Here is a 24,563-nt window from a genome sequence, read left to right on the forward strand (position 1 = left end):
GTGCTGCTGACATTGAGTTTTAAGTTGTGGGCGTCCAACGCTGCCTTTTCCAGACCGTGAGAGTCCAATTCCCCAAACTCAGAGGAGAACCGGCCAGGAAACGTAGGGTTAAGATGACACTTTCCACATGGCCCCACTACATAACCTTAACTCTGCCCCCTTGGGAATGGCAATAGGAACTGGAACAGGATCTTATCCCTCCTTGGCTGTATTTGATACATTCCCTCAACATAAACTCAAGATCGCAACATAAAGCCAAGGGATTTGAAGGCTATGTCTGTGCTGTTAAATAAAGGAGGACCATGGGTTTATCCATGTCCCCGAGGCAGATGGTCATGAGGGATGCAGCAGCATCATTCTTTTTGGCTTGTGAACGGATTGATTTCAGTATCTTTGGTCATGATGCTTGTGGGAGCGATGCCTGGACTTCTCCAGATAGGACTGCCTAGAGATTACTCACTAAGTGCCCACATGGACATGGGAATGGAGTGTTGCTCCTCATTGCCTGGGAGCTGGGCACTGCAGCATGGCAAGTTGAAATGGCTTTGGGACCCCTGGCCCATAGTTCACCCTTTATGCCTTACCCTCATGGGGACCTCTCTCCGTTTCAGGCCAACGTGAGAGCACAAATGTCTTGACTTTTCCCTTTAGCATGTACTAGTCATCAAATACTACTTTTCTGCCTCAATTTCATTTCTTGCCTCTTTTTCTGCTCCCCCAGCAGGTCCCATCACCAGCGTGTGACCTGAGCACATAAGATGCCCTTTTTTCTAGTGCAAAAAGAACTCACAACATAAAAAATACAGAGCAATCTTGGCAGTCCCCTTCTGCAGCCACAGGATTTATCTTCCCAGCCCTTTCAATACCCTCCCAGCCCCACGTAGCAATCCATCTCTCACCTGCTATTACGGAGTTCATCTCACAGACCTAATGGAGTACACGAGTCCTGAATTGGCTCCTGCTAATGCTCTCAGTGGCCGGGTCGCTGCGGGAAGCGAGCTGGGAATTCATTCTGAAAATCAATGCAGACATCAATAGAGCGGCTTCCCCCAGGGAATTGGCGTGCTTTTTACCAGGCATTGCTGCCTGCTCCCCTCATCCCTTGTTTTCTTTTATGTAGTCAGAGTAGCCATGAAATAATTCATCCTGCTTTCAACGAGCCCGTCTTTTGCGCTGCACTCTCCAGTTTCCCCAAATCAGACTGATTTTGGGGAAAAGGTCTCCTGGCAGTGCAGGATTCACTGGGCTCCTCTTCAAAGTGTTGTGATTTGAATTTACTGTGCCCGGGGTGATGCTGAGGACCATCTCCTCTGTGCAGCCTCAGCTCTTCCCGTAGGTTGGGTTGGTACAAATAAGTCAGTGTAATTTCTAACTCCCAGGTGTATTTTGGCCTGTTGTGGCTTTTTCATGCAATGGCAAGTGTGGAGCATGCAGGGATAGTGTTGGAGGACGGCTCAGGGCAGAGGGACTCCAACCCGATGCAGTTCACAGTTGTCCCTGGAGGCAACCTTCATGCTGGGATGGGGACACAACACTAACCTGCCATCTTCACACCATCCTTGGAAGAGTCTTGGCCAAATCTCAATGTCATGAGTAATTCTTGGCTGCGATTTGTGAGGTAGCAAGACCAGGGGGCTGTTCCTGAGAGGCACTTTGGGTGCAGCCCCCCTGTTTTTGATAGCAATGTGGGTACGGGCTCTACCATGCTGGTTGACCTAAAAGAACTTAATTTGGGACTAAGATTTGAGACTCACAGAGGTCTCAAGACTCCTTTTCCAACAGGAATCAGTCTGCACTTCTACAGGATAAATATTTAATAAGAATGAGGGTCAAGACACTGTTTTGTCCAAGGACATCAAGACACCCATTTACTCCCATGAAGAGCACCGAGGGATCTTTAATGCCCATGCAAAGAAGGCAAGAATCAGAGTTTTAAGCTCTCGTCCCCCACCATTAATGTCAACGTTAAATATTGATCCTTTCTGTGTTTAGCACAAACCAAACAACAGAGTAGAGACACGCTTCTTTGGCTTTTATTAATGTACTTTTTCTGCATCGGGTGAAGTTTGCAGTAAGGCCAGGAAAAAAATGTAGCAGCAGTGAACGAGTGGCAGACAGATCGATTTTGTATCTTGACACGATTCACAAGTCAGTGAAAAATCACCTCGTGTGAAGCATCTTCTTGTCCAAGCCACGACAGCCGTTTCACAGAGCACTCATTTATCTGCGGCATAAGAAGGTCTGGCCCAAAATTTCTGGTAGGATCTGAGATTTGAGGGAAGGAATGGAAAAAAAAGACGTTGGAAATCTGTAGAATCCCCCTCATCCCTGTTTTGGAGCAGGTTTCCTTATGGGTGTCTGAAGTTGAATTTGAGGAGCAGATGGACATTGTGTTGGGGGGAACCTGGAGCAATTTCTAAATCAGTGATGGTCAAATAATGGGTGGATTTACCCAAGAAGAGTCGTCCTTTTTCCCAGAGTTTGTGTTTTTTCTGCATTTTGCATCAGCACTAAATGAACATAAATCACAGCTCTTATAAAGGGTGACTTCAGTGAACCATGATGAGTAGTTTTCACACATCGGGAGTGCGTGCGTGGCAGGGAGATCATGCATGGTCTTCTACATGGTCTTCTGCAACCAGAGATGGATCAGCTCTCCCAAAATATTCTGCAGCTTGCAGGCTTTCTACAGTGTTAGGTTGCTGGGGTTTTTTAATAGGGGTTTACAGCTTGGCTGTAAAAATTCATTCCTAGTTCAAATTCTTGGAGCACATTTATCAGAGAACTGGAGTAGCTGGGTTGTTCCTGATGTCTGGGATATCCTCAGTTGAAACTAATTTAATATTTAAAGTTTATTTCTCCCTAAGCAATGGTGGGGTAGGCGAGAAGGGGAGTCACTCCTTGGATCTGCATCCCATTTTACTAGCAGAAAACAGAAGGGACTCTTTTGAGGTCACAGAATTAATAAAGAATTGGGGAACGTGGGAATATTTTTCATCTCTGCTGTCATTATGTCCATCCACATTTCCACTCCAGCTAACTCCACAGTAAAGGCATGGCAGCAATGACCATACACAGAGGGATGGGGTTGACTTAAATCACATCTCGAAAGCCACCTACAAAAGGGTTCTAAGAAAAGACAGAAGCAGAAACTGCAGTGTGAAAGCTCTTCTCTTCCTGTTCCTTTTTAACCAGGTTTTAACAACTCACTGAGCTCACGGTGAATTGGGCTGACGTCCTCCAGACATCCCTGCAAGCCACTAAGCATGCGATAAAATATGATAAAATTATAAAGTATGATAAGATTATAAAATATTAATTTCCCTACATGGTACCTATAGCTGCATGTGCTCCAAGTAGAGGAGCCTGCTGCTGAGTGCATCACTCAGAGCCGTAAGGAAACCCCACCAAGCTCCATAAATGCTGGAGCATTTAAGTAATGAAGATCCCAGGAACACAGGCTGTGGGGTCACTGCTTCCAGCCACTCACCCGTGTGTTTTTTCCCTGCGCAGATACTCTGAGGAGCATCGCCTCCATGAACCATGCACCGCGGTCCTCCCCAGCAGAGCTCAGCGGTGCCAGCCACCACCTGCTGCGAGAGCGCAAGTCCTCAGCGCCGTCCCACTCCAGCCAGCCCACCCTGTTCACCTTCGACTCGCCCACCAGCCACCTCCAGAGCACTCTGTCTGCCAGTGCCCCCCAGGACTACCTTTTCCTCCACCAGTGTATGAGCAGAAAGTCAGAAAATGCAAGGTATTGTAGCCCACCTGGGAGTATACCTCAGGGACAGCTGAGGGAGGGCTGGGGGTGAGCCACCTAATTCACCTCCATCCTTGGAGGTCTGCAAAACCCAGCTGGAGAAAACTCGGTGCGATGGTCTTGTCTCATCGCAGTTGGGAAGAGGAGGTTGGAGTGGCAACCTCCCGTGCTCCCAGCTTTCCTGGCTTTCTGGGTTGTATTGAAAACTGGCTGAATGGCCAGACCCAGAGGGTGGTGATCAGTGGCACAAAGTCTAGTTGGAGGCCAGTCACTAGCAGCATACCCCAGGGGTCAATGCTGGGTCCAGTCCTGTTTAACATCTTCATTAATGATCTGGTGGGCCAGAGCGAACCCTTAGCCAGTTTGCTGATGACACTAAGCTAAGAGGAGTGGCTTATACACCAGAGGGACCTCAACAGGCTGGAGAAATGAGCCAGCAGGAACCTCATGAAGTTCAACAAGGAGAAGTATAAAGTCCTGCACCTGGCTAGGAACAACCCCAAGTGCCAATATATGCTGTTGGTCACCCAGCTGGAAAGCATCTTGGCTGAAAAGGACCTGGGGGTCCTGATGGACACTGAGTTGAGCATGAGCCAGCAATGGGTCCTTGCAGCCATGAAAGCAAATGGTATCCTGGGCTGCATTAGGCCAAGTATTTCCAGCAGGTCGAGGCAGGCAATCCTTCCCCTCTACTCAGCACTGACGAGGCCTTATCTGTGGAGTGCTGTGGAGAGAGTCCAACAAAGTGCCATGAAGATGCTGAAGGGACTGGAGCATTTCTTCTGATAGGAAACGCTGAGAGAGCTGGAACTGTTCAGCCTAGAGAACTGAAGACTTGGAGGATCTCAGCAATGTATGTGAATACCTGCAGGGAGGATGCTAAGAGGCTCTTGTCAGTGGTGCCCAGTGCCAGGACCAGAGGCAACAGGCACAAACTCAAACACAGGAGGGTCCCTTCGAACATCAGGAAACACTTTTTCAATGTGAGGGTGACTGAGCAGTGGCCCAGGTTGCCCAGAGAGGTTGTGGAGTCTCCATCCTTGGAGATATTCAAAAACCATCTGGACATGGTCCTGGGCAACTGGCTTTAAGTGGCCCTGCTTGAGTAGAAGTGTTGGACCAGATGACCTCCAGAGGTCCCTTCCAACCTCAACTCCTCTGTGAACCTGCAGAATTAGGGGCTCTAATTCCTGCCTTTAACCAGAAAAACCACAACCAGAGGGATGATGCTGGTTTACATCCCTGCTGTAGCCCAGAGCTCGCTGGGCTTCACGGCAGCCCGTGGTGCTCAGCATGGTATTTCTGGGCGAGTGGCAGCTCTCCGCCTCCAGACCCAGCCGGTTGCCTTAAATAGCGAGGAGTTTTTTTGGCGTGAAGAGTTTTGGCTCCCGAGAGCGGCAAGGAGGGAGGAAGGGAGGGAGGGAGAGGCAGTCGGAGCCCAGCTGGCGTGGGGTGAGCAGAGCCTGGGCTGCAGCCTCCGCTGGGCTTTCCTGCTGCAGCTGCTTTTCCCTGCCCGAAAAACAACAACAGAAAAAGGCTCGGAAAAATGAACTTCAGATGGAGTTAATGGAACAGTGTTTAAAAAAAAAAAAGGCCCTCTGACGCTCCTAAAAGCCACCCTCTGAGACCCAGAGGAGGAGGGAGCAAGCGTTGATGCTTTGGTGGGCAGGGACAAACTGGCCAGCAGCAGCTTCTGCAGCTGGGCCAGAAATAATCACTTCGATCAATGCCCAGTGCACGGGGCCAGGCTGCAGGACTGCTGGGAATCTCTCCCCTTTCGGCTCTGGAGCTCTTACTTTACTCATCCATTAAATGAGGGTAATAGTAGCTAATTGACAAGCGATGCTGAATAATTAACCCATGAGATGCTTCAAGTCCTCGGCCGAAAGGACCCTGCCAGAGCCTGAACATCTCCTGGGCAGACTGAGCTCCAAAGGTTGTAGGGATTCATTTGTCACATCGCAGCATCACTTGTTTTTTCCCCAAATAAGCCCTATTTCTGAGCGCCATCTCGTGCTGGCTCCAAGGAAGAGTCCCCATTGTCCCTGCAGAGCATCAACCCGCCGGAGCGGTGTAAACCAGCATCTCCCAGCTTTTCCCATAATGCTGACATCCCCCCAGCGATTTGCCACAGCTGGAAATCTCCCCCATAACCATTTCACTCTATCCCAGTGCGGTGCAGGACTCTCTTCCACGGGGAGATGTTTAAATGGGGCTGGCTGAGCAGTGCAGACCTTTTTGGCTGGGAGCAGGTGAACCCCAAAAGCCTGACCCAGGTATGGTTATAAAAAAAAAACACCCCAAGGCTACTTCTCACCCTCTCCTGATGTATATGCATTAGCTCTTCATGGCAGCCTAATCTTTTTTTGGAGCTTTTCCATATTTTCTTCTTCCACGCTGCTTCAGCCACCTCAGGAGAAGGTATGGTTATCACCCATGCCCAGCTCTGCCCCATCTTGCCCTCGTGTCCCAGCGCTGTTGCAGTGATGGTCATGTTTCTCCAAGTCTTGCGGGATGAGGAGCTGCTTCGTGGTGGCAGGGGTTGAGGATAGAGGAGAGAAAAGTCCCAAGTGGCCAATTCAAGCATCCTCTGACTCAAGAAAATGTCATCTGCTGGGGTTACGGGTGCAGAAAGCCAAGCCCATGAGGCTCATCATCTTCTGCAACGTTGGAGTGTTGAAAGAAGAAACAGAAAGAATAAAACAGGAGGTGAAACACCTTGGAGGGAATCAGCGGAGGAGCAGGGGCTTAACGAGCAGTCGTTAGAGGACCGAGGTCTCCCCAGTGCTCGCCCTCCATCCTGGCTGGTGTCCCCAGGCATGACCGCAACACAAATCGAGGAATCATTAGCAAGGCACAGACCTAGTGACCCCGCTGCCCTGCTCGCCCTGGGGGACTCGAGGGCTTTTATAAATTCAAATCCAGCCCTGAGGTTCGTTCCTCTTCCCCTGTGGATCAGGGCTGCAAAGCCCAAACCACAGCTGGGGCCTGTTCTCATCTCCTCAGGGCTTGCCCTGCAAGAGGACAGGGTGGTGGCATGGCTGGAGACTTTGAAATAATTCCCATCAGGAGTTTTTCCAGTCCCCTTCAAACACGTTTGCAAGGCAGAGGTGAGAGTAAGCCTGCCTTCTGTGCTGGGGGTGGGCGGCTGACGCGTGATGGTGATGCTGATGGGGTGGCTTTTTGCACTTGTGTCTTGGGTTGCTGTCAGCTGGTGTGAAAACTGCCCTTTTGTCAGGAAAAAAGGCTCATTCTTGCCCCTAGCCCTATCGTGGCGCTGGGTGCATGTACCTCCCACTCATGCCAGAGGCATTTTGGAGGTGTTTCAGGATAAAATGGGTCATGGGCACGTTTGAAAGGGTCTGAGATGTTCTCATTGCCCTGGGGGTGGGCAAAGTGGGTCAAGAAGATGAAAAATGGGGGGAGCAGAGCTTGGTGCACCCCAGGATCAGCTCTCCCCCCATCTCAGCCCCTTTCTTCCCTTCCTCTGCAGGAGTGCCAGCTTCTCCCAAGCCACGAGGTCCGCCTTCTTCATGCGGAGCGACACAGCAGTCCAGAAGCTCTCACAGGGCAACGGGCACTGCATGAATGGGGTTGGCGGGCAGCTCCATGGCTTTTACAGCCTGCCGAAACCCAGCCGGCACAACTCGGAGTTCAGGGACAGTGCGTACGACCTCCCACGCGCCTTCGGTTCCTACACCCACCCCAAGTTGAGCCTCACCAGCTCCGAAACTGATAACGAGGAGGTCTACACCTACAAGACTCCCAACAACACCCTTTGCAAGGAGTTTGGGGAGCTCTCCACGGACTCCTATGATATCCCTGCTACCCCGCTCTCCGTCTACCAGATCCCCAGGACATTTACGCTGGACAAGAACCACAATGCTCTGGCCGTGGCTGCCAGCGACTCGCCTGCCGCACCACCCCCGCGGCCCCCAAAACCTGGGCAGACGGAGTCACGGTGGGGCAGCCCACCCCAGCGGCCCCAGCCTGGTGAAAGCTTAGGGATTGCCCCCATGGCAGCCACCATTCCCCGGAGAAACACGCTGCCAGCGGTGGAGAACAGCAGGCTGCACCGAGGTGAATTTGGGGGCGGGGAGCAGGGGGTGGCTTTGTCCTATCTAGCAGCGTTGGATGGGGCAGTCCATTGGGTTGCGGTAGGGCTGGGGTGGCTGTTGACGTCAGCCAGGAGGTCAAACACAAAGAAGGTCTACCTGGTGAGGATCTGACCCTGCTTTTTGTATGCAATGGACATGGAGATGCATCTACAGGGCTCTGCCCACCTGAGCGGCTCAGCTGACTCTTGGCTGTTTCATGCCTTGAACCAAAACCCCAAACCTGGTTCCTTGTGCAGCCCTTCAGCAGATTTTGGTTATATTGGCCATTTTTAGCTTGCTCCTACTTCAGTTCATGACCAAAGTTATCAGAGTGCGCTTCAGCCTGGAGTTACCTTGGTTTTGCTCACCAGACAGGGACATAATTTTGCATATTTCCAAGACCTGGCATGCCCAGCACAGTAGACATGCCCTTCCCATTGGCCATAGATAGGCCATGGATGATCTTGCCCTTTCCAAACATTGTGCCTAGGATGAGATAGTTGCAAAGTAACTTAGAAGAGATGTTTGGAGAGAAAACACACTGTAAATGATACAGACAGCTCCCTGAATGCCTCTTCCATCTCCTCCTACCTTAATACCAACATTTAGGCTGAGATCAGATCCATGCTCATCAGTAGATTGACCAGTCTAAAAGCTTAGCACCCCATCCTCACCCCATCCTCCCTTTACCGGAGGCTGCCAGCCCTTACGTCTGCCGAGCGAGCTGCGACAGAGCTCTCCATTAACCCGGTTTTATCACCGTGATCTACCTTGTCTGACATCTTCACTCCTGGGATTTTGCAGCACTTTGACAGAACCGGGTTAGGTCCATGCAGCACGTCCAGTTGTGTTGACACATCAGAGAGATGCTGACTGGGAGAGAACGTAGCAGAGAGTCTGTGACAGGCTAAAAACCACATCTTCTCACCAGCGTCTCAATCATCGAGGATAGATACCACACTCCCAGTACCTGGATTTTGTTTTCAGGGGCCCTTTTTATTAGCAGTCGCCCTGGGACACGATGTGTATTTGTGGTTGTGTTGCAGCTTCTTCTTGCGAGACGTACGAATACCCCCAGCATGGAGGCGGCAGCGCTGTGCAGTCAGTTGAGTCGATGAACGATGGGTACAACTCCTACCTGGTGAGTTGGCCTTGGTGTCCACACACTGTGCTATAGGCACGATTTGCACCTTGTAGATTCAGAGACAAATCAGTTCCATGTGGGACCTCACAGCCCAGTCCCGCAGAGCTAAAAGTCAAGAAAATAAGAGATTTATTGCTGATTTCAGTTAAAATCGTGGTGGCCTGCAGAGTAGAGATGGAGGAACAACCACCTAACCCAGCACCGCATGCAGAATTTTGCTTGGCTGCTTCCACAGAGTGTATCTGCCCGGAGCTTTGACCCAAAAAAAGCTCCCAGGAGTTTGGCTTCTCCAAAGCCTGGGATGCTGCTGAGCTGAATTTTGACATGTTGCAGAACAGCCTCTTTTGTGCACTTTCTAAGATTTCCTGAGCTGGAAATGACATTAAAGCAGCCTTTCATACTGCATTTTAGTCGTGACCAAGCCCAGGGAAAGATTGCTTTCCAGGTTAAGCATGCTTCTGCAGCTCACTGATCATGAGAAGAAGCTCAAGTCTGGGCAATAAAGACCTTTCCCTGAAATCAAGATGTTGCAATGTCTTGGAAACAGTGGGAGGTAGGCCTTCTCCGTACAAACTGATGGCCAAGGAGGAGACAAACCATCTCTTTCCTCTGTGCTGAGATTTTAGAGCTGGTCCCACCTCAGGTGTGTGTTCAGTGATGATGAGATGAAGGAGTTTCTAGTGGGATGCAGTTGAGCAGTGTCTGATGCTCGTCTTCCCGCTTGTCCCTCAGCAAGCCAAGGCAGCAGTGGCCCGCTCCCACAGCACGGACTCCGAGGACAACTACGTCCCCATGAACCCCGGTTCCTCACCCCTGATCCACACGGAGAAAGCCAACGACAATGCCCAAAGTCTCTACATCCCCATGAGCCCTGGGCCGCATCACTTCGACCTGGTGGGGTTATCCTCAGCCACCCTTCCCGTGCATAAAGGAGGTGCCATGGCGCAGTGCCACAGACGGTTGAGTGAAATCCAGCCACCACCAGTCAACCGCAACCTCAAACCTGACCGGAAAGGTAAGAACAGTTGATGGTGGGCAAATCTTCTCAGGAACCTTTCTGTTCTTGTAATACTTTGGACTACATCTGCCGTCTCGTGCACACTCAGTAGAGTCCTATGTGGGGTGTGATTTGCTACTGCCAGCACAGTCAAACCTTCAGATCTTCCCCTTCCTCTTTCAGGAGGACTATGGTGCAAATGCAGCTTTCGTGGTTCTTGAACAGCCTGTCTCAAACCTTTCCTGGCCTTTACAGGAGATGCATGTCACAGGCAGGATCTCACTCCCCCTTTGCCTGCACCCTGCCCCACGCTCCGCCCCAAAATCTCTGTGTTGTATTCAGATGACCTAAATTTCTCCTACTGTTTCCTGCTGGCTGGATCTAGACAACTCTTCCCTTAGGGCTCTGCTTATATCCTCCACATCCGTCCCCAAACCATCACCCAACAGGTCACCAAGGAGATGCCAAGGAAGACGACTCTCATCATTAGGGCCTCAGCACCTAACTCCATCAACATGCTAGACAAGGGCTGGGGCTGGAGTACAGCAGTCCTGTCTTCCACCTAATGAACCCCTCATGATGAGAAGAGTTTTTGTGTCACCCTGTAGATGTCCTTTCCCATTCTCTACAGGGAAACACTCTGGCCAGAGGCAACTCAGGGCTGGCAGAGTCTGGTTTTGTCCCCACCCAACGGCTTATCACAGCTCCCTAATGAATGTGTTTGTTATACTCTGAGGTTTGGGCATTTTTAGCAGATCTCCATTCCCTGGGAGGCATATTGCCCTTTTTGGGCCACCCATCCAATCTGGGGCTGTGGGTCAGAGGGATAAATTCACTGTTTTCCCTCAGTCCTGGTGTAAACGTGTGAAAGAATTTTGGTTGGGGATATTTGTCATCAGCAAGGAGGGCTAGAGGGCCGATTAGCAGAACGAGAAGGAACCACCAATTTGTTGGGAACCCTGTCATGCCAGTCATGAACACTGAATTGTAGGAACATGCTGCCTCTGATAAAGGCTTTTCCCCTCTCCAGCAAAGCCATCACCGCTGGACCTGAGGAACAACACCGTCATCGATGAACTTCCCTTCAAATCACCGGTCACAAAATCCTGGTCCAGGCCAACGTGAGTAATGGTTGGGGTATGAATTCTTCCTTTGTTCTGACAGCAGATCTCTGGTCTCACTGTCTTTGGTGTCCACATGTAGCCATGCCATCACCTCTGCCACGGATTAAACATCAGCCTTACAGTACTTAAAGGGGGCCTAAAGAAAGCTGGAGAGGGGTTTTTTACAAGGGCATGGAGTGATAGGACAAGGGGCAATGGCTTTAAACTGAAAAAGGGGAGATTTAGATGAGATCTAAGGAGGAAATTCTTCACTGTGAGAGTGAGGAGGCACTGGAACAGGTTGCCCAGAGAAGCTGTGGCTGCCCCGTCCCTGGAGGTGATCAAGGTCAGGTTGGATGAGTCTTTGAACAACCTGGTGTAGTGGAGGGTGTCCCTGCCCATGGCAGGGGGGTTGGAACTAGATGATCTTTGAGGTCCCTTACAACCCAAACTGTTCTACAATTCTATGATTCATTGATCTTTGGCTGAATGTGAGATGTCAGCTGCCCTTTTGCCTCTGCTCGCTGCAGAAGTTTCTTCTGGCCCACCATCTCTTTTTGATGAAAGGGCATGTTTCTCATGGGTCATCTTGAATCAAGCTAGAAGTGAGCCCAGACTTTGAATGCAGAGGCAGGTTGCCCCGAAAGCTGGATATTCCTTTCAGCCCTCATTGGGCTCTTTGTCAATTTTAGAAACAGGAGCTGCAGAGCTGAGTCACGCCATGCAAAAAGTCCACCTTGCCCAATACCCTACCCTCATCAGGGACCAGCAGGAGCTATTTGGGACGAGGGGCATTTATAGAGTAATTCTTTCCTGAAATATCCTGCCACACCATGGTGATTCAGGGCTCAGGGGTTTCCTTGGTTGCGTCATGGCCAGACTTAGGACCTGGGTCAGACACTGTCGAAGTAGAGTGGCTCCTCTCTTGGATCCCTCACGATCTCTTTCAAGAGTTGTAAGAGCCAGAGTTGTACTCCCCACATCACAGCCGGTGACAGGATGATGAATTTGTTTAGGTCAGGATTTCACATGAAAGCCCAGCATGTGGCCGAGCAGCTAATTAGGATCCCTTGAAGACATTTCCTATTTCTGTGATCTGACACTGCCCAGAAACCTGTGGCTCTGACATAGGACCAGTGGTCTGCTGCGACTTGTGACCCAGGTGAACCACCCCGATTCGGCCACACTGGGGGCACGGGACACAATTTCACATCCACCTCCTCCCCTCAAAACCCCACTGTGATCTCAAAGCGCGGGGTGATCCTCGCAGGGTCGGACCGAGCCGTGCTTTTGTTGCCTTGAAAGCAACATCTAGCCTGAAGGAAGTCTGCAAAATGAAACCAAAGCACTTCAGAGCAAAGCCCGCCGGCCAAAAATAACAGGATTCGCACGATTCCAGCTCTGCTGCTAATTCGTGCTCTGATGTTGTCCAATGAGAGGCAGGAGCAAAGCTTGGCTGCTGTGGCTCCTGTAATAAATTGGATTGTGCGGAGACTGACTGCAGGGCACGAGCGCCATGCGCCGAAATCACTGCGCCGGGAAACAGCGAGCGGGGTTTGATTGACAAGATGTCCGACCTCGGAGAAGCTAATGGATTTTTCCTTATCAGCTCATCGCATGACCCGGCCTTTACTGCGAGGCAGCAAATAGCTTTTTAAGACACAAGCTTTAATGCCGGGCGCTGATTGCATTACGTTCTTCTGCGTAATTAGATTTGGCCAACTGAAAGCAAGACGATGCCTCGGAGGTTTTGTTTTCTAGCGAAAAATTCGGATAGGGCCCTGTGTGGTAAACAAATCCTGGAGCTGCGGTGAAGCTGGAGGTGAGAAGCTTCACTGAGGCTGGCCCTGCATCCTCCACAATTAAATGTTTCCTGTGAGATAAAAGAGTTCATGGAGCCTGATTTATGTAGCTGATAGCAGGAGAATTACGGGTACATAGCGAGTGAGGTGTTATTAAAAAGGCTTAGGGAGAAAAAAATGAGAAGACCAAACCCAGTGATTCTCTGACCCACGGGAATGGCAGGTTAGGAGGACCCCAACATAGAATCATAGAATGGTTTGGGTTGGAAGGGACCCCAAAGATCATCTAGTTCCAACCCCTCTGCCATGGGCAGGGACACCCTCCACTACACCAGGTTGCCCAAAGCCTCATCCAACCTGGCCTTGAACACTTCCAGGGATGGGGCAGCCACAACTTCTCATGTCCAGTCCCCAAATCTGAGCATGGAGATGTTTGGAGGCATCAAGTGATGCCCCCTCTCATCCCTCCTTGGCAATGGACAACCTGCAACCATCATTAATGCATTGACCCTTGTCCTTACAGCCACACCTTCAACGCCGGCTCTTTGCAATACTGTCGCCCTGTCTCCTCCCAGAGCATCACCAGCACTGACTCGGGAGACAGCGAGGAGAACTACGTGGCGATGGTAAGGGCCCCACAGCTAAGATATATGGTCCTGGCAGGACACGTACATTCCCCAACTCTGCAAACACATTCCTAGGGCACGGCGTGGAAGCGCTCAGATCACACTGTGTGATGTCCATCCTTACGTACATCTCTACGCGCATGAAACAGTGGCTTTCGTTCCTAAAAAGACATGTCCCATCGGGGTTTTGACCGTATATGAGAGCAGGAACATACATCACCTACTCTACCAAGAATTAAGAGGGGATAAAAACGTCTATGGACTGTCAGGGTGTATTTTCCTGATTTAAGTTGATTTTTTCAGGGTATTTTTTTCCCCAAATTGCTGCTGACATCATGTTTGTGCGGAGGGCAGGGGCTATCGAAGCAGCAGCTGGGAGTGACACTGCTTACAGGGAGGGGATTTTCTCTCTCTCCGTGAAGCTGCTGACTTGAAACATATTTTTGAGGCGATGTAACTAAAGGGGTAGAGGAAATCTGTGCTCTGTGTAGGGTGGTTATGATTAGTGAAAATCCCAGAGCTGGTCTGGCCTCGAGGAGGTGTGGTTCCTGGGAAATGCTGAAGCCCATGTCTGGATGTCAGACAAGTGAATAAAATCAGCACAAAGGCAGCAGAACTGCTCCCGCACGTGAAATCAAGAGCATGAGCTTGAAATATTTGTTAGCACGATATACAATATATATAGTCCCACAGCAGTTCTGCACCTCCTGGTCCCAGAGGCAGGTGAGCAAATACCCAGGCTGGGACCTCTTTTAAAAGTGCCATCGAGGCGTTTCGCTGCCAGATTTGTGTTAATTCCTTTTTTCCTTTCTTCCCATTTTAATCCTCGTTATCTCTCCTGTCTCTTCCCTGCATTAGCAAAACCCCATTTCTGCTTCTCCTGTTCCTAGTGGCACCAACAGCCCAGCGCCTAAAAAGAGTTCGGGGAGTGTGGATTATCTGGCCCTGGACTTCCAGCCAAGCTCACCAGGGCCACACAGAAAGGTACAAAGGATTTTACAAACTTTTTACTAAAAACGATGCATTTTATAACGGGGTTTTATGCACATTGGCAACAGCACGGTCCAAAGCCTTGGGCAGGGTTGGTGAGTGGCACAGTAACCTCAGAGACATGATTTTTCCTGCAGATCAGCTGCTATAGTTATTCTAGATTCGGTCTTTGTTGCATGTCTGCAGCCTTGCTGGGAGTGTCACCAGAAGTATGGATGTGCAAGGGTTCAGGGATGCTGATGAGACCAGAAATTCAGCTGGAGATTGTATATTCAAAAGCTGTCAGGAGGTATCCAAAGAAGTATCAGATTTTTTTTTTTTTTGCCTCCTTCAGAACAACAGATCTTCCAAAACCAAACTTGGGTTTTCCACCTGAGATACTTTCAGGAACTCATTCAGGAAATGCTGGGCACCTGTCTCCTGCCAGTCAGCTGCTTTTAAAGGGTGCCATTTGCACAGGAAAAGGATAAACTACTTTCAGAAAGTTAAAGCTAGGTTATATTGAGCTGATCGAACCATTGCCTGGTGAAAAAGAGCTGTGGGAAGAAGATGGGTTGGGAATGGGATGTGTCTGCCAAGTGTCATGTGGCAGGGGAAGGTCCTAAGGACGCGGATGTTGGTGACTTTTCTCCAGGTTCATACATGGGGGAAATAAACACCATCTTAAAATGACTCATAGGAAAACAGGGCAAGGGAGGCACTCCGGGCATCACCACATCCAAATGAAACCATCTCTCCTGAGGTGACAGGAGAGGCTTAAAAGTCTTATATGATGGAGATTTCACAACCTCCCCAATAAGGCCACATACCAACATGAAGAGGACACCCAGGGCTGACAGAGTAGGCTTGGGAGGGACCAAAGGCAGGTCCTGCTGGGTGCCACCCTGAGCGAGGTGGAGGAAGGAGAGACTGGCTCAAGCAAAGCAGCACCTGAGCGAGGGGATGGTGAAGCACAAGGCATTGTATAAACCTTTATGGGAGTCAACTGTGAGTTGGTCTTGACTTTCTCAAACAAGGCGAAGCATCCTACCAGATAGGTCTTTTTATTATTTGATAGTTTTCCCTTGATTGTTTCTTTCTGCCCAGCAATATTTCTACTGGTGTTACCAATTTAAATTATATCCCAACCTACAAAGGTTATTTTAGACTATTAAAAAAAATTATCTAGCTCCAGATGCGAGCAGCTAAGGGGTCCTCTGAAATGTTTGTAGAGGCAGACAAAGTTCCAGGACTCGAGAAACTACGGAAAAAAAAGTATCTCTTTCTTCCTCAACAGGTCTCCTGGGTGAACCTGCAAACATATCTGTTGTTTTGGGGATGAAAATAATCTAATTCCATAGGTGTGTAGAGTCAGCATAGCCAAGAGAGATGGAGCTGGGAGTTTTATTTGCATCTATAAGAGTTCTCAAGTTCTTTGCTAGAAAACGAGCAAGATGCAATGCTGAATTTACAATATCAGCAGTTAGTTACCACAATTGCAACCAAATATTCACGTCCCAGAGTTGGTGGGAAGGTGGAGACCCAGGTGCTGTTTCTCCCCTCTCATTGCACTGCAGTTGCATGCAAGCAAGATGCAGAGGTAGACTGAAGTCTTTCATTCTAGACCTTTTGGGAGGTTGGAGGGAGGGTGATGAGCTATGGAATCTGCAAGAAAGCAGGGGACGTTGGTGGACTTGCAGCACCCATGGTACTGCTGTGGGAAGGAGCGAGAGGGAAGAGCAAGGAGCTGATGAGTGACCAGGCGGTGGCCATGTTTCTCCTCCCTGCAGCCCTCCACCTCATCGGTCGCCTCGGACGAGAAGGTCGATTACGTGCAAGTGGACAAGGAGAAGACGCAGGCGCTGCAGAGCACCATGCAGGAGTGGACTGATGTGCGGCAGTCCTCGGAGCCCACCAAGAGCACGAAGCAGTAGCGCCTGGGGCAGGCAGCGAAACAGGCAAATGTCCTGGTGGTTTTCCCCAGCTGGGGCTCTGCCAGGCCACCAGCTCCGTTTGGGCTGGATTTCTAAGACTTGTCTGCAGAGGGGAGGGGGGTCTTCATTCTTTTTTTTTCTTTTAAGACAAAAAGAAACTTAATTTCAGGGGAAGACTTGGCAGATACTGTTTGCCAGTGATAAAGACCAACTATGTTTGGTGGCTAGGTTTGTGCTTTAGCTGCTGGGTGCACTATCCAGGAACTTCGACTTAGCAATACCAGGTTTCACCCTACACATCTTTTGCTTACAGCTATTAAAGCCACCTTGTATGTGCTAACACTGCATCTTCTCTCCCCGTCTTCTTCCATACCATACCCCCAAACCATGCCATGCAGGTTTGCAGCGTCTCTCATCGGGCATCATTCCCCAGCTCTGATTCCCCACTCCTTGGTTGCCCTCTTCTCTGCCTCCTCCCAACCCCAAAACTGAGCAAGGACCATTCCTTTAGAAATCACTTTCGTTGTCCCATCTCTTGTAAATAATATGTTCAAAACCTCTAAGGGCTATTCTCCTCCTAGCAGGACAGCCCCCATGTTTTTGGCTGTGGTTGTTAACCTCCAGGAGCTTGAAGAGCATCCAGACTGTCGCATTAAGCTGACTTAGAAGCCCAGGACTTGCCCCATGGTAGGCACACGTATATGCCAGCACATGCTCACACACATACATGCATACGTGAAACAGTCAAGTTTCTTGGGGTGTATTCTGCTGTTGATGCTCTCCAGCATCTATCAAAAGCAATGGGCTGGAGAGATTAGCTTTGGGTAGCAGAATTTGAGCCCTGACCCACTGCCTATCTGAAACCAATTGCCTGTGAATCTGGCCCCAAGAACCAAAATCTGCCCTTTGTGGCACCAGAAGAAGCCCATAGAGTGAGTTCTACATCTGTGGTCGTCATAAGAAGCCCTGTGGTTGAGTATGAGGAGCACATGGAGGCTCTGGAGACCCTGTATATCTGGACTGGTGCGAGGATGAGTGACGAGGGAGTGGGAGGCTGTTGCGAGGTCTGGGAGAAGGTGGACGCTGTACTGCAGAGGTTGGTTTTGGGTCAGGAGATCCAGTGGCATGTATCTTGGAGGAAAGAAGCAGAGTAATTGAAATGTTGGTTGGTGGTGAGGTCTTAAGCTTGGGTAGAGGCTGGTCAGGAGAGTCAGGGCAAGGTGTTCCAATATTAGCTTTAATGTAGCATTATGGTTGGTTTGTGGTGGGTGCAAAGGGCTGGACTAGATATTTTCTCCCCATCTGCAGTGATGTTTCTTCAACACAGAAATCAGGCTTGTTGACGTTAACGACCCTCGCCTCTAATTATGGATGCGAATCTGCTGTTGCCCCTTGCCAGCATCATTGACACATCCAGGCTTTGGGATTGCTCCCCAGCCAGGCGCAGAGAGCCGAGAAGGAAGAGACGGTTTATTGCAGAGATAATAATTAATGATCTCATGAAAACAGGAAGGACTAATGATTGCCATGGAGCAGCCTGATTGCCAGACAGCGAGCGCTGACACGGATAAACAGGCTGACTGCAAGCCAAGAGCCAAACGAAGGAGACGTTAGAAAGATTAGGTAATAATATTTATTAAATAGCTGGAGCTATTCTTTCTGCAAGCTGAACCCCTCCCAACACCAAGGGCTCTACATTCCACCAACACCACCAAGTCGTATTGATTACTGATGCTTAAGCGTTAACACGTTTGTTTCAGCTTGGCTTGAGTTTGGAAAGGGTTGGACGTCACCCACCCAGGGACAGGATACCAGTCCCTTAAGGGCTGCGTGCTGGTAAAATAAGTCTTGAACTGCCAACATCAGTTTATATTTTCTTCTCACATGCCATGAAAGGGAAGGATATTAGTGGAAAAGCTCTGACAAACCTTTTAAGACATTGAAGTGTTGGCCTTTTACAGAAATAATGAAGCAAATATCCTAATGCTCATGGTAAAAATAATAATCATCTGGCAGAAAAAAAAAAAAAAAAAGACCCAAAGGGGAAGATTTAGCACAGCCAGATGCTTTCTGAAGGTCAGGGGGCGTGTTACAGCCTGCAAGGGCCTTTGCCTCTCGTTGGGGGCTTGCACGCTTGCATGGTGAGATAATGAAATGAAGACCAGAGCACAGTGCTTCGAATTTCTGTAGCCCCTTTCATCATTGCATCTCAGGGGAGACTAAATATTGGGCCTGATCCAGAGCCCAGTGAAGTGTGTATTCACCCAGCTGGGAGCGAGCTCCCCATCCCCACCAAAAAGCAAATATGACTCAGTCGAGAAGCTGATTTTTCCCTATTTCATCCTCTAAACTGCTAGGCGGACCCGAAGGAAGATGACGTTGGGGGAGAAGGGTTATGGTGCGGGCTGGGTGTGTTTCCCTGCCAAAATTGTGTGTTCTCCTCCTATCACACTAAAGTGCAACCACCTCTGGGGTGGATTGCAGCAGTAATTTTGGGAATAGCCCTTTATGCTGCATTGGGTCTGTCCCAGTAAAACAGTGCAACTGTTCTCAAGATGAAACTGAGCCCAGCTCCAGGCCAAAACCATCTTGAACTGGACCAAAAGCCTGGAGAAATCTAGTCATAAACCATGCACGGGTTGAGTCTTCTTCTTCACCTGGGAGACGGGCTGCTCAATAAGTCCCAAAGTACCCTGAAAGTGGACAGGCGAGGGGGAGGCAGCAGCATTTCTGATGGTGCAGTGGCTTGAGAGACAACACAATGGGTTGAGATGCATTTTGATGAGTTTCTGCGCTTCTGCACTGGGACTACGTGCATCCAGTGCCTATTCCCACATTTAATCCAAAGCCTTAATTAAGATTGGAAAAGCCCTTCGTGGTACTGGAGAAACTAGTTCTTTTTCTCCACGTCCCACAAATGTCTGTATTTGTTCATGGGGCAGGCACTGGCGTGGGATAGCTCTTTTCCCAGGTTCAGCCCTCCTGTTCCTGTTTTGATGATTTGCTTTCACGAGCAGTAACTGGCCCTTCGCGTTTGGCAGATCAAGGACCAAGACAGCTCAAAAGTAGCTATTTTCCAACTGCTGGTTGCGGCTCCCTCCCTGCTTTGCAGTGAGGTCTGTGTTTTCCCAGAAAAAGATATGTTCTTCCATGATTTTTTTTCTGCTGAGCACCAAGCAAATGGCCCCACCAAACTAAGTAGCAGCCCATAGACTCCATGCATTGATATATAGACATGACTATGTCAGCCTCTCCTGCAAGCCGTTAAGTAATCGATGGCTGCAGTGGAAATAGTCATTCCTGGTGGTTGCCGAGCTGATTACAGCCGTCCGTGATGATTAATGTTTGTGCAGTATTTAGTCTTAAACCATATTGAAAAGCAGCTGGTTTAATTACACGGACTGCCAAGAACTTTGTCCTGAAGGCATTGAGTTGATCACATCCACTCTATACTCGGATGCTCAAGTATGACTGACTCTTTTGTTAAAAATAGGTATTTTAGGAAGCTGAGAACGCTGCGAATGATTCATTTGAATTGCAATCGAAACAGCTTGAGTCTTCATGCCAGAGCCTGCTCTTCAGCTCTATGGGGATGTGCTTGCATGTGTTTGTGTGTGCTCATGGAGAAGAGTTGTCTGTGGGACAAGCATCATGACCTCAATATTTAGTTTTAAGAAGTATCAAGGCCATGGCTCAAACCTCTCCCCGAGCTATAAAATGACTAAGCTAGTGGTTTTAAAGGCAGAAGTCTCCAAAAGTGTGTATTCCTTGCTGTGAATGTGCGACTGCTGCTCGTGGTTCCTCTGGTGAGATGCATGAGCTGCCTTGGAGCTGATTTGCTCTGAACTGACATTTGAGTATTCGGTGGGAAATCTATTTCCAGGTCTAAATGGATGCAAGGCTTAAGCTTAGTCTCAAGTCGGAGAAAGAAAGGCTGCATGAGTACAGATTGTGCCAGGACGAAGCTGAGTGTCTGGCAGAATGGGCCAAATCTGGAGCCAGAACCAAAAGGTAGCTAAGGCTTGGCTTGGCTAGGGGCTAACTGGGATGGATTTTGACCCAGGGCCACCAGCCACTGACAAGGGTTGTATATGGGGGAACATGAGGCTGGGAGGAGTGAAGGCAGGAGTGTTTGCCAGCAAGATTTGAGTCTTGGTCCCACCATATCCTCCTGTGGCGTGTGTCTCGAGTCAGATCTACGGAGAAGGTTTGTGAGTTATGGAGAGAGGATTTGCTCAGTAAAGTCCATGCACCGATGGGGGGAAGCTCCCACCATTCTTGGGACTTACCCAGAACGCTTTGCCCTCCAGGGGGTCATCTTGCCCAACATCATGATGCCTCAGCACTCTGGCTTTCAGGGAGTCCCAGGCCATGTGCCCAGTACTGAGCTGGGTAGGAGAAGCCCTACGAGAAGGATGGTGGGGATCTGGCCATGCTGAGGGACACCTATCTCTGGGGCTCCCTTGGGCTGATCGTGGGGCAGCAGCGCTACAGCTTCACAGGGTTTCATAGATTCATAGATTCATAGATTTCTAGGTTGGAAAAGACCTTAGAGATCATCGAGTCCAACCATCCCTAATCCCCATTAAACCATATCCTCAAGTAGCTCATCCACCCTATTCTTAAACACATCCAGGGATGGGGACTCAACCACTTCCCTGGGCAGCCTATTCCAGTGGCTGACAACCCTTTCAGAGAAGAAATACTTCCTAACATCCAACCTGAATCTCCCCTGACTAAGCTTATGCCCATTTCCTCTTGTTCTATCTCCCATCACTAATGTAAAGAGCCCTTCCCCTAACTCCCCACCATCTTTTCTCAAGTATTTATAGGCCGTAATCAGGTCTCCCCTCAGCCTCCTCTTCTCCAGGCTAAACAGCCCCAACTCCCTCAGCCGCTCCTCATAAGTTTTATTTTCCAGCCCCTTGACCAGTTTAGTTGCCCTTCTTTGGACTCGCTCCAGGAGCTCAATATCTCTCTTAAAGCGAGGGGCCCAAAACTGGACACAATATTCCAGGTGCGGCCTCACCAGTGCCGAGTACAGGGGCAGGATCGGCAAGAGGTTGTGCCACCTCTATCTGTGGAGCATTTCAACACCAGACTAGATCAAGCCCTGAGAGAGAGAGTCAGACCCCATGACTGACCCTGCTTGGAGCAAGGGGTGGGACTAGAGACATCTCTCCTGCTGATTTATGCTGAGACCCTGTCCTGCCAGGGCTGAGCGGGGACCCTTTCCGTGAAGCTAAGTGGCACAGCTCGACCCCTAAGGCCATACTCCCTAGCAAGGTGGCCTAATCCACACTGGGGCCATCCCTTGCACCTGGGAGAGGGCTGGCCAGTCCAGGCCAAGTCATCCAGGACACAGACACACAGTCCAAGCAACTGAGGGACAGCTTGAACCTCTAAATTTGTTGGGATAGACATTGACCCAGGGCTCTCTGGAGCCCCACGTGAACCCCTGCCCTCTGAGGTCCCAGTCTCTTGAGTGTACCAGGAAGAGTTGGCTCTTTTTGGCCACCCATTGAGCATGGCTCCTCGAGAAGGGTAGAGCCATGCCCATATCTTATGCGGTGATGGGCTTCAGTAGGAAGATGTTTAAATAGCTCCCAGGTCCTGTCTGACCTTCCTGGCCTGGGAGAGGAATAAGGGGATGGTTTCCTCAAGTCATGCTTGCATTGTGTCAGTGTTTTCCCACCTGGTGACGTTGCGATTCCATGTAAAAGTTAACAGTCACATTGCGTGTCTCATTGGAGGGATATTGTCTGGATGAGATGGGTACAGTGAGGCTGTGCCTATGGAGAACCCCACTTGTAACGGGAAAGGTGAAGAGCAGAGCCTAACCCCAGACCCAGACAGGGATTAAGCCAGAGGACATGCATGGTTATCAAAAAGCCATCAAGAAAATCAGAGGGACCGGTCCAGCATCAAATCACAAGGGCCAATAAACCAGTTTAGAATCCCTGGTGAGTCTGCATGCCTCTCTTCTCTGCCCAGAAAACACCAACCAGCCCATGTATACACAATGGTCTTGCAACTGTTGGTGGGGCTTTTGCAGGTGGAGATGTGCAACTTTTGGTCATGATTTCTCCTTGGCCTGGAGTAGTTCATCCCTCCATCAGCTGGTCCTTGATGGCTCATCCTTGTAGTCGCGATTTTATCTCCTTGTTCACAACTCCTAGAGTTGTACTGTTAATCAGGTTGCTACTTCAGTGGGTGCTCTTGAGAAGAGTTGATATGTAGCAAGGTGTCACCAAAACAGCTACCCTCCAGCAAAACCTGTGACCAGTCAGTCCTGGCACATGGTGTCCAAATTTCAACATTGGCCAGCAACATCTGGAGCAGGAGATGGGCCACATGGCTCCATCTCTTGAGCTAAAAGAGCTTCTCCATGGACTTGCTTCCAATCGGCCGGCTTTTAATTTTTGATGCAGCCCATTGCCAACATATAATGGGTGCATTTGTAGGCCAGTGGGTTGACTATATGGAAGTGGTTTACCCCAAGACCAGGAGATAAGAAGCCATCATTTTTATTATCATTCTTTGGGTGACACCACACTTTATCTTCAGGTGGGACAAGGGGGTTCATGTGAACTCTGTATCCCACTTTCTCTCCGGCTTGTAAAATGAAGTTTTTTAGTACTTATTTCCCCACCTCACAGATGTCGTGAGGTGTAATGAATTGACATTTAATAATGCAAAGAGCTGTTTTGAGTCTGCATGCAACGGCCGGGTGGCACGTGGTGCTACCCTGCTGTCATGCCCAGCATCACACACGACACTGCACATCCCGCTCTGCAAAACTCATTAAAAACCCCTCATCCTTAATCACCAAGGTGGAAAAATCTTGGCAGGATTTTCTCCTGAGCGAGGGAGGTGGGGGAAAAGCCATTTGCACAGTTTCAGCATTCTGCTGCCGCATTGACCCTGAAAATAACGCGTTTTGTTTGAGAGCCCTTTGGACATGACGGCTGAAGCACGTCATGGAGAGGGGAAGGGAGCAGGACCCTGGGCTCCACAGGGAGCTCGCCGATGAATCCTGTAGGGTTAGGACCAAACCTTTAGAGTAGTTACGTCCCACTCAACCCAGCCCTTGGCGAAGTCAACAGGTCCCCGTTGACTTTGGATGTCGTTGCGTGGGAACGAACTCAGCCAGATTAGGGTAGTTTTCACCATTTGTTTCTTAACCTGCTGCGAGCTCGGGCCGGAGCTTTGAAGCCGTCGCGTCGGCAGCCAACTCGCAGGGATGTTTTGTGTGTTTCAAAGTCTATGACTGTTCTTAAAGAGGAGTATTTTTAATTTTTTTTTTTTTTCCATTTGTAGAAGGAAGGACAAGAGTAATCTGTGGCAAACTGTACAGTACGTGTCTTCTTGTGGTGTCACTGTCTGAATGGTTATTAAGTTTTCAAATCACTGTGGACAGCTAATCACTTAAGTTATTAATTTATTCTTCGGGGTTTTGTTGTTTGGGTTTTTTTTAAGTAATTTGAAACAATTATTTATCCTGTAAATCGGTCTCGAGTGAAGCCTAGATAATACTTTTTTTGCTGTTAATAAACATGGTACATGCCTGACGTGAAGGTGATCTCATTTTTAAGTACTGTATATTCAGTGGGAAAGCGACGGGAAAATAAAAGAGTGAAAATAAAAAGACAGCTCTCACTGGTGACTCCCAGCATGGATTCGGAGTGGGGAGAGAAAGGAGGAATCAATGACTGGATCAAGTTGAATAATTGCAGCACCTTTAGAGCTTTCAGAGCATCTTCTCTGTGTGTCACCAAGTATCACCTACAGCTTCATGTGTCCTGTCTGTGCAATGAGGGCCTTTAGGGTGCAGTTAGGGTTCTTCCTGACACCAGAACCCAAAACATGTGTTTTTCAGCTGCTGAAGTGAATTTCATACTATATATCTGCTCCAGGGATACACTTCGTTGTGTACAGGGTGAGGACAAGTACTGCCTTCCTCACTCATCAGCAGCTCGGCCCAGCTGAGAACACCAAATCACCCATAAAAACTAAGCACAAGAACAAATCTTCTTCCCCAGAGTTAAAAGTTCAGCCTCCCCTTCAAGACACTTATATCTACTTAAAAAAAAAAACAAAAAAAAAACACCTGAGGAAAGACACCTCCCTC

General features: G+C 49.3%; 1 protein-coding gene across 1 annotated transcript in view; it reads left to right on the forward strand.

Annotated features, from left to right (window-relative positions):
* Positions 1–16,432, forward strand: part of GAB2 (GRB2 associated binding protein 2) — a 94,566-nt gene extending 78,134 nt beyond the window's left edge. The window contains exons 3-10 of the mRNA XM_086616388.1: positions 3,514–3,754; positions 7,254–7,840; positions 8,904–8,998; positions 9,734–10,016; positions 11,029–11,119; positions 13,427–13,529; positions 14,388–14,513; positions 16,289–16,432. Coding sequence (XP_086472514.1) covers positions 3,514–3,754; positions 7,254–7,840; positions 8,904–8,998; positions 9,734–10,016; positions 11,029–11,119; positions 13,427–13,529; positions 14,388–14,513; positions 16,289–16,432 — 1,670 coding nt within the window. The remainder of the gene's footprint in view (positions 1–3,513; positions 3,755–7,253; positions 7,841–8,903; positions 8,999–9,733; positions 10,017–11,028; positions 11,120–13,426; positions 13,530–14,387; positions 14,514–16,288) is intronic.
* The last annotated feature ends 8,131 nt before the right edge of the window (positions 16,433–24,563 follow it).

Source organism: Tauraco erythrolophus, chromosome 1, assembly GCF_009769465.1.
Source record: "Tauraco erythrolophus isolate bTauEry1 chromosome 1, bTauEry1.pri, whole genome shotgun sequence".
NCBI lineage: Eukaryota > Metazoa > Chordata > Aves > Musophagiformes > Musophagidae > Tauraco > Tauraco erythrolophus.